The 13,522-nt window shown below is 39.4% G+C and overlaps 1 protein-coding gene across 1 annotated transcript in view; it reads right to left on the bottom strand.

The window, feature by feature from the left end:
* SCG3 (secretogranin III) overlaps positions 1–6,518 on the bottom strand; it is a 37,136-nt gene extending 30,618 nt beyond the window's left edge. Inside the window, exons 1-4 of the mRNA XM_012763475.3 lie at positions 6,120–6,518; positions 5,412–5,464; positions 4,763–4,808; positions 4,452–4,667 (exon numbers count right to left, since the gene is read on the bottom strand). Coding sequence (XP_012618929.1) covers positions 4,452–4,667; positions 4,763–4,808; positions 5,412–5,464; positions 6,120–6,210 — 406 coding nt within the window. The 5' untranslated portion in view covers positions 6,211–6,518. The remainder of the gene's footprint in view (positions 1–4,451; positions 4,668–4,762; positions 4,809–5,411; positions 5,465–6,119) is intronic.
* Positions 6,519–13,522: the final 7,004 nt, after the last annotated feature.

Below are 13,522 nucleotides of genomic sequence, written 5' to 3'. Positions count from 1 at the left end.
TAAATATTTACTTATAATTGAACATGTGTCAGAGTGCCTTTATGTAAGGCAGCTTGATGTGACTAGCCCCGTTCTCCAGAGAATAGGGAAATTATTTTATGTGCCTGGAATTCAAATTTTTAAAATGTGGCAACAGATCTGCACAAAGTGATATGTAAATCTCTGCAGAGAAGCATGCAAATATGTATCCTTGGCTTTCCTGGGAATGCATTTGGCAGTCCTACTTCAGACAAGGGCCCATCCTGAGGGAAAGGGTTAGTGGCAATGAAGCATTGCACCACATCCACGGAGAACTTTCAGGAATCCATTAGTCTTCTCCAATCTATACTATATTGAGTGGATCAAGTTTACAAGGCACTTAACTCCCTGTTACCTCTAGGCAGATTGGAAAGGTCAGAATTTTAGAACCAGTGATACCTCTTGTTTTTTGTTTTTTTTTTTTTCTTTCTGAGGATATTGAAGTCTTAGAACCTCTTGTTACCTATACATCCTCAGACCACTGTAAAGGAGACTAAGGGTATCTATTTCGTGGGATTGTTATGCAGATCAAATGAAATAAGATGTAAAAGCACATTTAGATTGCAAAGTACTATAGTAAAGCTAATATATTATTATATACAGTGGATTTGTTTTTCAAAATAAAGGAACTATAATTATCTTCTAGAGGAAATGGCAATTGAATCCCTGGCCAGATTCTGCCCTAATAATTCTCATCATAGTCACTCAAAGAAGGACCTAATACATCTATTCTGAGCCTGCCATTTTCTTCCATGGCTTTGGGGATTCAGATAGGGAATTTCTCCCATGGCCTTTCTCCCACACTCTGCGGAAATGGGGGTACATGCAGCCTCGGGCAGAATATCTTCTTCTTGTTTGGAAAAAGCTTAGGAAAATGAGTGGGGTGATTATACACAGAGGACTGAAAGTTCTCCATCAGGATATAATTGCTAAGCTGTAGGCCAGCCCGTGAGCTCTGAGGTTTTTGAGGCCTGAATATCAGAGTGACAAAGGAGCAGGAAAGCCCCTAAGGAAAATAAATAAATAAAAAATCAGTTCCCCTCCTGGCTGGCTGAAAATTGGGTTCATCATCTATTTTTCAGGAGCAGAGACTATGATTTAGGCCTGATTTTCCCATTTGTGGGTTGCAAGTCAGGCTCTTGGGGATATGTGGAGCAGAAACTGCCCCAGCCTATGCAGAGGTGGAAGAATTTATTTCTCTTCCCACTTATCCCTCAGGATCTGAAACAGGAAGAATATTGGTTGCTTGCTAGAGCTGGAAAATAACTGAGATGACTGTTTTCCAGTTCATTTACTTCACAACAGGGAGGATGTTAGTAACCCACTGAAGAAATAGCCTCTTTCCTCTCTGCACTGCTGTATTCTCTTGAGCCAGGAACTTAGGTCTCCCATAGCAGAACTTTCCTGGACGGGTCAATAGTGGAATACTCGACTACTGTTCCTTACCTTCCACTGATTTCCCTTTGCTCTTCTAAAATAGACAGTATCACTCAGAATGGCTTCCCTAGTGCTCATGAAGAGGTATTTCACCCTCTAAAAACCCCCAGAAAGAAGCCAAATATGGACTGGACACTTATAACTTTCGTTAAGTAGCCACAACATTCTGAGTGGATATCAGAGGGGCCATGTCCCAAGTCATCATCTGCCCAGTTATGTCTTTTTTCTTTTTGAGACAGAGTCTCGATTTGTTGCCCAGGCTAGAGTGAGTGCTGTGGTGTCAGCCTAGCTCACAGCAACCTCAAACTCCTGGGCTCAAGCAATCCTGCTGCCTCAGCCTCCTGAGTAGCTGGGACTACAGGCATGTACCACCATGCCCAGCTAATTTTTTCTATATATACTAGTTGGCCAATTAATTTCTTTCTATTTATAGTAGAGACGGGGTCCCACTCTTGCTCAGGCTGGTTTCGAACTCCTGACCTCGAGCAATCCTCCTGCCTCGGCCTCCCAGAGTGCTAGGATTACAGGTGTGAGCCACCGTGCTGCCACCGTCCCCCCCCCCGTTATGTTTTGAATCCATAGCATCTAATATAGCACTTGGCATTCATTTGTTTAATACATTTTTATTAAAGTCTTAATATGTGCCAGATACTGGAAATAGAGTGATAAATAGGTTAGGCATGGTCCCCAACTGCACAGAACTTATTGTCTAGTTTGTAGTCTGATACATAGAATTCTCAATATGTATTTGTCAGGTCAATGCACCTGTAGTCCCAAAACACTACTTTATAAAAGAAACTTGGAAAAATCCTAAACCATGTGTACTACAAAAAATACTGAAAAGGAGAACTGAGGGACCCTTATAGCACAAGCCCATTTGTAAGTTTCCTAACTTCCTAACTAGGTCTGGGAATGCACCCTGCAGAAGTTAGTCTACTTTACACTCCCTTTTGGGATGAAAACTACATCATCCCTTCTGATGTTCTATTCAGTTTGGTGGTTCTAAATCCTCTGGTCCCAGGATTTGTAGGCCATGAATGGAGACCAGAAGCTTTTCCATATACAATCTCTCCAAGAACCTTCGCCCAGCTTCTTTGGGATCTCAAGTGGAGTTAAATGACTCCTAGGGCAAACCTAAAGCCATCAGGACTAGCACTTGGTAGTTGCAAACATATTTGGGATGGTAATAAAATGTTAAACAATTTAAATATTACTTAAGTTTGTGGTCAAATCCTAAACAGATCTGTGTCTCTTTTGTGCATATAGAAGCAATTTAACCAATCCAGTCAAACAAACATTACACTATTTCTTTTTTTATTAAATCAAATGGTCAATTTAGTCAAAGTGATTGAATCTGTTTTATATGCAGGTATAATCAGTGTCTCTTTATGTCTAGTCCAAATATTTTAGGTTAAAAAGTAGAATCCAAGAGTAAAAAAACAAATTTCCCTGAGTAGCATGGAAAATGACATGTGTCAAAATATAAACCATTGCTGCCACCCCAACTCATAGATACACAACACACTTCTGAACTCTCCTCAGGCTATTATGTCCTTTGAAAGTTCAATTTAATTGTCCATTGTTTTCTGGCAGAAATAATCAACATGATTCTCTTGTAGACATGGAACAGAATAAAGACATAGAAAAAAGCCTGTACACTCACTCACTCCTAAGCGCTGGTCCTCAGAATAGAAAACATTCACTTCTTCAGTGTCTACCTAAAGCATTTCATTTATTCCCTCATGTAGTCTTTCATTTGTTCATTCATTCAATTATAAATTCATTCAATGAATTTGTGAGCATCTAGACTCTGGGGCTACAATATCTCTATTCTTGTGAAATTTTCAGTTTAGTTTTGGAGAAAGACATTAATCATAGGCAGTCACACTTAATGAAGGTAAAATTATAAACTGCATAAAGTGACATGAAGGAAAGTAAGAAGATTTCTATTAGCTCATGTGTGCTAGATGAACCTAGAAATGCAGACATGAACCAGTCCATGCAAAACTGTAGAAGCCACATTAAGGATTTTTGTTTTTAGCCTAAGAGAAATTAGACTCTACTAAAAGGTTTTATGAAAAAGAGTTGCATGCTCATATCTGTGTGTCGAAATGGCCACTTTGCCTGCCACATGAAGAATGAGTTGGAGAAGGTAGATAGCATTTGCCTGGAGAATTGTAGATTTTGCCATGGTTCCAGTGAAATGTGATTAGAGCTTGGACAAGAGTGGTGGTGATTGGGGATAGAGAAAAAAACATTGACAGATAAGTGAGAGGTAAAATTAATAAGATTTGGTGGTGGCTTAAAAATTTGAGAGGTGAGGGAAAAAAGAAATAGTTTGATCCTAGATTTTTGTCTTGAAAAATTGGATGGATAGTAGTCCCTTTCCTAAAGAAAAAGCACTCTAAACAGGGTGGGATGCATAGAGATAAGGTTGAGGTGCTTCTGAGACTTCCAGTGGAAAATGTTAAGTAGGTGGACAGTTAAATAGGTCTATAGCTCAGAGAAGTCTGGCCTAGTGATATGGGACATCCGGATATGGATGTAATTGAAGCCATGGAAAGGTTAGGATGATTAAAGAAGAAAGGATATGGCTAGAAGGAGAACATTAAAAAGGAAACAGTGGCTAATTCACTTTTGGGGGGAGTATTTTATTGATCAAATTATTTGAAAATTATTATATTTTCTTTGTACTAATTGTTAAAATTAATTGGAATGTTAAAATGAATTTAATAACAAAATATAGATTTAAAAATTTTTTCAAAGCATATCAGTGAAGGAACTTTTAAATGGACAATAAAATTTGGGACTCTGCGGAACAGGAACTTTGCATACTATCACTAAATTTGGGCTTTATCTCAATTTTGGACTTGGCTAATAAAAGAGTATGAGTGTATAAGAGATATTTTTAAAATATAGGACTTTCTATTAACCTATTGTGGGAAACTCCAAGTTAGAGAAAATAGGTGGCAAAACAGTTCTTTTTTCACATTTACCTTGAAATTTATGATCCAATCCACTCTTAGTAGAATCATAATCATCAGTTAGTCTTCGATTCTTAGTTGAATCAACATCTTCCACATTCAGTTTATTATCAAATGGGGAGCTTCTTATGGATTGTCTATCTTTCTCAATTTTTTCCTTTTCTGTTATTGCCTTTAGCAGGTTCAAGTTATCAACAAAAGAATAATTGCTTTCACCTGGCTTGTTTTCTGGAAGAAAAGCCCCCAAACCCAACATAGCCATTTTAGTTGAGATTTTCATAGTCTACATTATTTAAATTAACATCACCAGGATGTCTTTGTACCTGGAGGGTATGTGTTTTTAATCTTGTCTGCTTCAGCTTCAGCAATCTGTGAAACAAATAGGATATAGACCAGGTTTAAAACCATTGCTCCACTACTTACCAAGTATAAGAGCTAAATGATTTAATCTCCATGGGGTTTAGTTTTCTTGTTTGTAAAATGTAGATAATAATTCCTATCACAAAGCATTGTTATAAGGATTAAATGAGATAAAAATCAAGGGAAGATGCTCTATGAATATTCATTCCTTTCTCCTATAATATTGGTGAAGGATTAATCTCTGGTTAATTAAGCAATCTTACAATAGAGTGGGTATGATGTTGAGCTTACTGGGTTATTATACAGTCAGCTCTATGTATCATACAAAATTCCCTGTATATAACTATTAGGGCACAGAACTTACCAAAACTAGATTTCCCATACTAATTTCTGTCAATTTACTATTTTTAAATTTTAATTAATATTTCTTAAAAGAAACTTAAAATTTTTTTTCTTTTTGTTTTCACATCTCAGCTGTGGGTAGACTCAATTTACTATTAAGCTCCTGAAGTTTGTATGTTCAAAATGACCAAAATGTCATAGCATAATTACACTAAGTAATAATAACTAAAGCAAAATGAAATAGCATTTCTAATTTTACTTTTGACCTACCTGTTCATTCAGAGGTCTTTCTGCACTTAGTTCTCTATTATGTAGAGATTTGTCTAGAACAAACACACACAGATATAAATTTAATTGTGTGCTGAAAAGACAAAATATGTCTCATTTGAATAAAATCATCAAAAAGAAGGAGAAACAGATATTTAGAAATATTTTTGGATGACTATGAAACCAAATATATATTAACAAAGATTATCAAGATTATACAATAACAATAATTATCAATGTTGCTTTGTATATTCTCTCGGTGTATTTCCTGAGTTAATATTATAGAATCACACTTTTTTTTTTCTTACCAGAAATCTAACATACGGTTCTAACACTTGGCTTACCAGCTATTCACAACTAGAGAGAGCATAATTTGGATTGGTGTTATAAATAGAATATCTGAGAAAGGTGGTAAAACAACTAGGAACAAATCCCAGCCACTTTAGGTTAAAAAAAAAAAGGTCTCCCTTTTTCAAAATAAGATCTTTAAAAACCACCCATGTTATTGTTTTATCATTTGAAAAAGTAAAGCAAAAAAAAATCTGTCTTCCTGTCTCTAAACGCAAACTGATTTCTCTGTCAATGTTCATGGATATGATTTGATCATTTTCTAGGAGGCAGCGTGAGATTTACAGCTCACGGATTATGTCAAGCTTTACCTTTTCGTGGTGAAATAGAAGGGAGCTGTGGAAAAGAAAAGTGTCCACGTACCTTGGCTGCTTCCCGGTTTGGGGAAAGCTTGTAGCGGGCTGAAGTGGATCACCAACACCAGAATCCAAGTGCCAGTCCAAAGGAACCCCATTCTTTCAACGCTCCGCTTCAGAAATAGCCCAGCGCCGGGCTCCCGCAGCTGAAGCTTTTGTTATGAATGAAAAGGAGGCGTAAAAACAGGAAGAGACTGGAGGGCGGGTGCGGGGAGGGAGAGTGGCGGGGACTGGGCGGCCGCCGGAGCCGGCGCGGCTCGGAGCGAATGGGTCGGAAAGGGCTGCGGGCGCTCGCGAGCCGGGTCCGCAGGTGGAGGGGAGCGCTGTCCGCGCCGTGGGTGCTGAAGTTCCTGTGACGCGCAGCCGGCCGCGGGGCCGCCGGGGCGTTGCTTTACTCCAGCTCCCTCCTGGAGAGGAAGTGAGGGAGGAGGAAGCGCATGCTCTGTGCAAGCCAGAGGCGGGAAGGGATGGCGTCAGAGACTCCAACGCTACTCCAGTCCCCCGGGACTGGGACGCGGGAGGGGTGACAGACCGGCTAGCGTGTTTTTCTCTGCTGCGGTCGGTCGCAGCGATGCTCCTGCGCTCAGGGTCAGCTGGATTGCCGTAAGCTAGACATAATTGTCATAACCTCCCAAGGAAATGTCACCTCAAGGACCGAATGCCTTCTCTGCTTGTGCACCTGTCAAGGAGAATTGGATAACCTTGTGCGAAGAGTTCTGCTTTGGGATTCTTCTGGGGTATCTGCTCTCCAGAATTCCTTCTTTCCATTCCACTTCCTGTACTTAAAAAGTAAATATAATTCTAGTATTCTTAGAAAAGCCCTGGTTTTTTTGTGATTTGTGTTGGCATGCCAAGCATTCCTTGATGCTGTTGTGTCTCAGCCCTACAAAGTCTTTTGAATTGGGAAATTCAAAACACATTCTTCCAAATAGATTGCTGCAACACACCCTCACTCTTTTAGATGCTGAAACGGAACAACAACACAAATCATTGTCTATTCCCCTAAGAGTAGGTGTTCTCATCAGTCCTGAGAATAGCCAAGCAGCAATGGGCAGTTTCATTCTAAAATTCTCCTTTCCCCACCAAATGAAAAACTCCCTCTTCACACATACACACACACACACACACACACACACACACACACACACACACACACAGTGAATTAGCAAATAAACAAAAACAAAAACAAACCCGCTGCAGATCTGTAAAACTCTTCTCTGGGATTTAATTATGCCTAAGGACCTGGCTGTTCCAGGGGTCCTTCAAGAGAGGGGATAGTCATGAAAAGCATTTTTCATCATAACTAAGTCAGGGAGGTGCTTCCTGTCTTCTGAGAATATATATTTCCAGGAGCTGAAGGTTGTTGCATACAAATAGCTATCAAAAGATTTTAAATAATGAATGCAAGTAACACCAATATGAATAGGGTGCTGAGTAAGCTCTTTAGTCTCGGATTTTTAAACAGAACTTGGACCCTTTCCTTTGGACTGCAGCATGCTGGGAACCAGTCTGAATAATGACCAAAGAGAAGGATTCAGCACAATCAGGCCTTTGATTTCTGCACCCTGCTTTTCAAGGAGCAGTTCAAGTACCTAAAAACAAACAAACAAACAAACAACCAAGCTGACAAACAAATCTCCCTTATTCTGGAGATTTTTGAGTTTGGAAATTACTCAAATACTTCCTTTAAGGATCTAAAGGGTACTTATAAATCTAACAGCTACTTCAAAGCAAATAGCTCTTTCTTGGCAGTGATAACATAACATTATTATCCCACTATACTGCATTTAAAAAAATTGTCACTTTTTAAAATCCCAGGTTGAATGAAGGGTACATTTCCTTAGTTTCTTCTTCTTTAAAACAGAGATGGCAGGCTCCGTTTATCCCACACTGTTATTGCAGAGATCAAATGGGTACATATTTTGAACAAATCATTTTGATGCCAAGAATATTTTTTGTCCCAATCTAAAAAAGTAAGTTATGACATGCTTTTGGCCTTTATGGAATATTACCTAATATTAAGTGAAATAGTCATTTATTGATCCTGAGATGGGAAACTCACTGAGACTCACTCTCTCACTGACCTAATCCCTCAGCTTCACTTTATCCTTTGTCCCATTCCTGACTCACCTCTCCCTTTAATATATGTTTGCAGGTGGGAGAAATTCAGGATGAAATAAAGGTAAAGGATGGCTACTGAGTGCCTTGCATTGCTTTCCCAAAAGAAAAAAGGTATTTTACCTCTCTCTGCCATTTGGATTCAAAGTGATTGTGTTAAATGGACACTAAATCTAGAAGCATGTTATGTTTCTGATCAAATGAGCAGTGGAGCATTTAGTAAACTGTAAGGCATGAATTAGTTTACATTCTTCAGACTTATGGATGATTCCACTAGACTTAATATAGGTCTTTGAATGGAGTAATCCTAAATTGCATTTATTTATTCACTCATTTAACAGATGTTTATTGAGCATCTGAAATGTAGCAAGTATTGAGATAGTTGCTATGTATAGAAAGATAAGTAAGACACTAGTCACTGCTAGTTTTATAGCCTAACAGAGAAAAAGTATCATGATTATAACATAATTGATATAATTGTTAATGGTGAAAAGATTAAAATATTTGGTTCTTATATGTAAGTACACTATAAATATTGATAATATAAAAATGTATGTTGAAATTACAAGACAAATGGGATTGACACAGATCAGATGATTATGAAATAGACAATATACAATGCATGTGAGTTTGTCGATGCCGCTTGTGTATTTTTCAACACACATGGTTCAATTGTGGTGTGCTTGTTCACTGGTGGAGAATATGCCTTTTGAGCTCATTTTATTTTATTTTTTTATTTATTTATTTTTTTTGAGACAGAGTCTCACTTTGTTGCCCAGGCTAGAGTGAGTGTCGTGGCATCAGCCTAGCTCACAGCATCCTCAAACTCCTGGGCTCAAGCAATCCTACTGCCTCAGCTTCCCAAGTGGCTGGGAATACAGGCATGTGCCACCATGCCTGGAGAATTTTTTCTATATATATTAGTTGGCCAATTAATTTCTTTCTATTTATAGTAGAGATGGGGTCTCACTCTTGCTCAGGCTGGTTTCGAACTCCTGACCTTGAACAATCCACCCTCCTCGGCCTCCCAGAGTGCTAGGATTACAGGCATGAGCCACTACACCTGGCTGAGCTCATTTTAAAGATAGAGACATTTCAAGGATGTTTTCATTTATTACAAAAAATATATTATTTATTACTGCATATTTTATTATAGAAAATTTTAAACACAAAACAAGAGAAAATATTAAAATGAGTACCCATGAACCCATTACCCAGTTTCAATAATCATTAACTCATGAGCATTCTTTCTATTTTATATCTCCAGCCACTTCATATCCCCAATGGTTATTTTCCTATAAAACCCCTGGAATTCATGTAATTTCATCCATAAGTATGTACATATACTTATCTGAAAGATAAGAATTATTTTTCCCCAATATGACTGCAGTACCTTTAACATACCTCATGATAATAATGCTACCTTAGTGTCATCAAATGTCATGTCGGGGTTCAAATTTCTTTACTTGTCTTATACTGTTAATATTTTTACAATTGGTTTGCTTGAACCAGGATCCAAACAAGGCCATGCATTGCATTTGGTTGGAATGTGAGAGACACATATGTAAGACTAGAAGAGGCAGATGTTACAATGTTTTCTTTGATTTCCCAGATGAGTTAGTTGCTTCCTCAGGACACTGTGCCCACTTCCAACATAGTGTGTATCCCATTGTGCTGCTTTCTGTAGATGCTACCTTTCTCTATGTAATAAATACACATTGAAGGAAAAATTCCGAAAATACAGATAGGCAAAAAGGGAACAAATCGTCTGATAGAGATAACCGATGCTAACTTTTGGTATATGTCCTTTTGGTGTTTGTTTATTTCTAAGAAAATATTTCATACATATATTTATTAAACTGTTTCTCCCTGCAATTATAAGCTTACATAGCTGGCTGCCTAGCCCACTAAACTGTTCATTTCTCAAGAGAAAAGATCTTTTCTCACTCATCTTTGCATTCCCAGCCTTCCTTACAGTGTCTGGAAATCCATCTGCTTGAATCAGTGAATGAAGTGTTCGAGGACTGCCTGCTTACCTTTGGTCTTCAAATGTCGAGACTGTGATGGCTGTCTCACATCGGAGGACCATGGCACTGTCAGTATGATTCCCCACTCAGCACTGTCTTTACAGATGAGTAGTCTTACAGAAGAGGTGTTTATGAAAGGCCTAAGAATAGAAAGGCTGAGCTGGCAAAGGCCCGCACAGCTGCAAAGTTACAGGAATGGGCCTATGGCCATGAAAGAGGCTGACACAGGATACCTGCGCTAAAGATGGCTGCTCACATAGCTCAAAGGAGAAGTGAATGTGAAATCTGCAAATTCACCATCAGAGAATAATTGAAATAATCAAGGATAATGAAAATGAACAAATAACAAGACTAAAACAACCCAGAAAAGCAAAAGCATAGAAATGAAAAGAAAAGGAGGCTGGGTGCGCTGGCTCCCACCTGTAATCCTAGCACTCTGGGAGGCTGAGGCGGGAGGATTGCTTGAGCTCAGAAGTTCTAGACCAGCCTGAGCAAGAGCAAGACCTCATCTCTACTAAAAACTGAAAAATTATGCCTGTAATCCTAGCACCCTGGAAGGCCGAGGCAGGTGAACTCAGGAGTTTGTTTGAACTCAGGAGTTTGAGATCAGCCTGAGCAAGAATGAGACCCCTTCTCTACTAAAATAGAGAGAAATTAGCTGGACAACTAAAAACATATAGAAAAAAAAAATTAGCCAGTCATGGTGACGCATGCCTGTAGTCTCACCTACTTGGGAGGCTGAGGCAGAAGGATTGCTTGAGCCCAGGAGTCTGAGGATGCTGTGAGCTAGGCTGATGCCATGGTACTCTAGCCCATGCAACACAGTGAGACTCTGTCTCCAAAAATGAAAGAAAGAAAGATTAGCTGAGTGTTGTGGCACATGCCTGTAGCGCCAGCTACTTGGGAGGCTGAGGCAGGAGGAATGCTTGAGCACAGGAGTTTGAGGTTGCTATGAGCTACGATGATGCCACTGCACTCTAACCACTCTACCCAAGGTGACAGAGTGAGACTGTGTCTCAAAAAAAGAAAACGGTATACGAATAAGGAACACGGGTCCAAACAATGGGATATTATAGGTTACCTACAGAGTGCAAAGTGTCAGAACTGAATCTGAGAGTAGGTGGGAGGAGATGGTATTAACAACTGGACAGCAAACTTTTCTTGTTCACTTGTCTTGCTTGTACTGAGGTTGAACCAGATGGGGTCGATTACAGGACCCCAGGGCTGTGGGAGGAAGATGTGAGATGCTATGTTGGAGGGCTTCCACCAGAGCCACAAGGGTAGAGTGGTTTCCCAGAAGAAATCAGGATGAGGATATAAGGCAAACAAAAACAACAGATGCTCCCTGTGCCATTAGAATACAGTATTAAAAGTGATTTAAACATTATCCAGCAAAAGTATCAGGTTGCCTATCAGCAGTGTGATTCCTATTATAAAAAGCGTGTGTATGTGTATATGTGTGTGTGCACATGCTCAGATATAGAAATTTATCTGGAAGTTTATTTCCCAAAATATTTAGTTTTGCCTGGCTAGGCTTTTTCTTTGTTCATTAGGCTGTTCTGAATTCCTTGAATTTTTAACATTGAGTACGTATTATACTGTTTTATAATCAGAAAAGAAAAATAAAGTGCTATAGTCTATATCAATAATTTTATATACCACAATGTTTCATATTCCACTGTTTCAGACATTTATAATAACCAGTTTTCTTCGGGATGTGAGGATACATTGTGATAAGGTCGGTGAAGGGGAAATTAAAACCTGGTGGGAGGATTTTTCTGTCTTTTCTGACACTCTGCTACTACTTGAATGCCACTCTAAAGCATTTTTCACAGTGCATTGTCATTAATTATATGTTCTTTTTACTGTGACCTCCTTGAGGGGAGGGGCTGGTCAGGACTCATCTATCTCAGCATCTAGCATATAGTCATAAACATTTGTTAAATGGGATCTCATCATCTTATGAATCTACTCATAGAAGTTCTCTTACATAAGACTTGGTACCTTTTTTCCAAGGCACAGGTGTACTTCAAGTGGCCAAACAGCACATGTTCCCCATCAGCCCTGTCCCTTCCTTCACTTCCCAGGGGCAATGCTGCCAGGTAGTCTTGGGCATGCTTGAGGTGGGCTAAGGGTTCCTAAGTGCTCCTTAGTTTAGTACCTGCCCTCTGCCCCCCAACCCTGGGCCCTGCAGCTGTGGCACTAGGAATTTGGAATAGGGGACTACTATTCCAAATAGTTCCAGTGGTGCAGGTGTGGGTGTCGGGGAGAAGGGGGAAAATGGGCAAAACTGGGTTTCTTTCTGTAGCATCCAGTCTTGGAAGATCTTCTAAAATACTGAGAGGATGTGCTCCCTGGCAGATTTTTTTTTTTTTTTAAGAGACAGAGTCTTACTCTGTCACCCAGGCTGGAATGCAGTGGTGTGATCATAGCTCACTGTGGCCTTGAACTCCCAGGCTCAAGCAATCCTCCTGCTTCAGCCTTTCAAGTAGCTGGGACTTCAGGCACATGTCACTGTGCCTGGCTAGTATTTTTATTTTTTGTAGAGATGTGTTCTCACTATGTTGCCCAGGTTGGTCTCAAACTCCTGACCTCAAGCAATCCTCCTGCCTTGGACTCCCAAAGTGCTGGGGTTACAGGCATGAGACATTGCACCCAGCCAAGAAAAGTTTTTTAAATGGGCAAAACAGTGCCATAAGTTGCCTCAGAATACATACATATCTAGGAAAGCTACAAAGGACTGCTCACGGAAAGGACAAACACCACCTTGGGAGGGGAGGAGAATTTTACTGGAGAAGGGGGACTTGGGGCTTCAACTGTGCTGGTGATGATTGATTCCTAAGTGGAGGATCAGTAAATGAGAGGTTATTATTCTTTTTCTTTCTAATGTATCTTCAATATTTCATAATAATTTTTTAAACAGTTAGTGAACCAAGTTTCATAAGAGCCAAATCTACACTTTCTGAAACTAGTAAATTAGAACAAAAGTCAGCATATCAATGTCCCCTCCAACGAAACATGAACTGATCCTATGTTAAATCCATTTCTAACTCCTGGGCAAATATAAAGATGTAATAGCCACAGCCTGTGTTTTGGAAATCTAACTATTCTAAGATGGGTCAGTCAAATCTGTTTCTTTTTTTAAGCAACTAAATGGCTCCTGTCACATTCTGGGAAATAATAATACCTGCAGAGGATAAAGAGAATGAGGTGGGATAAGGAGAAATTTCAGGCAAAATACATGGTAAGACACTTGGCATTCATT

The sequence above is a fragment of the Microcebus murinus genome, chromosome 6 (genome assembly GCF_040939455.1).
Source record: "Microcebus murinus isolate Inina chromosome 6, M.murinus_Inina_mat1.0, whole genome shotgun sequence".
Lineage (NCBI taxonomy): Eukaryota > Metazoa > Chordata > Mammalia > Primates > Cheirogaleidae > Microcebus > Microcebus murinus.
The sequence above is the reverse complement of the archived record's forward strand: the minus strand, read 5'-3'. Positions and strand labels throughout refer to the sequence as shown.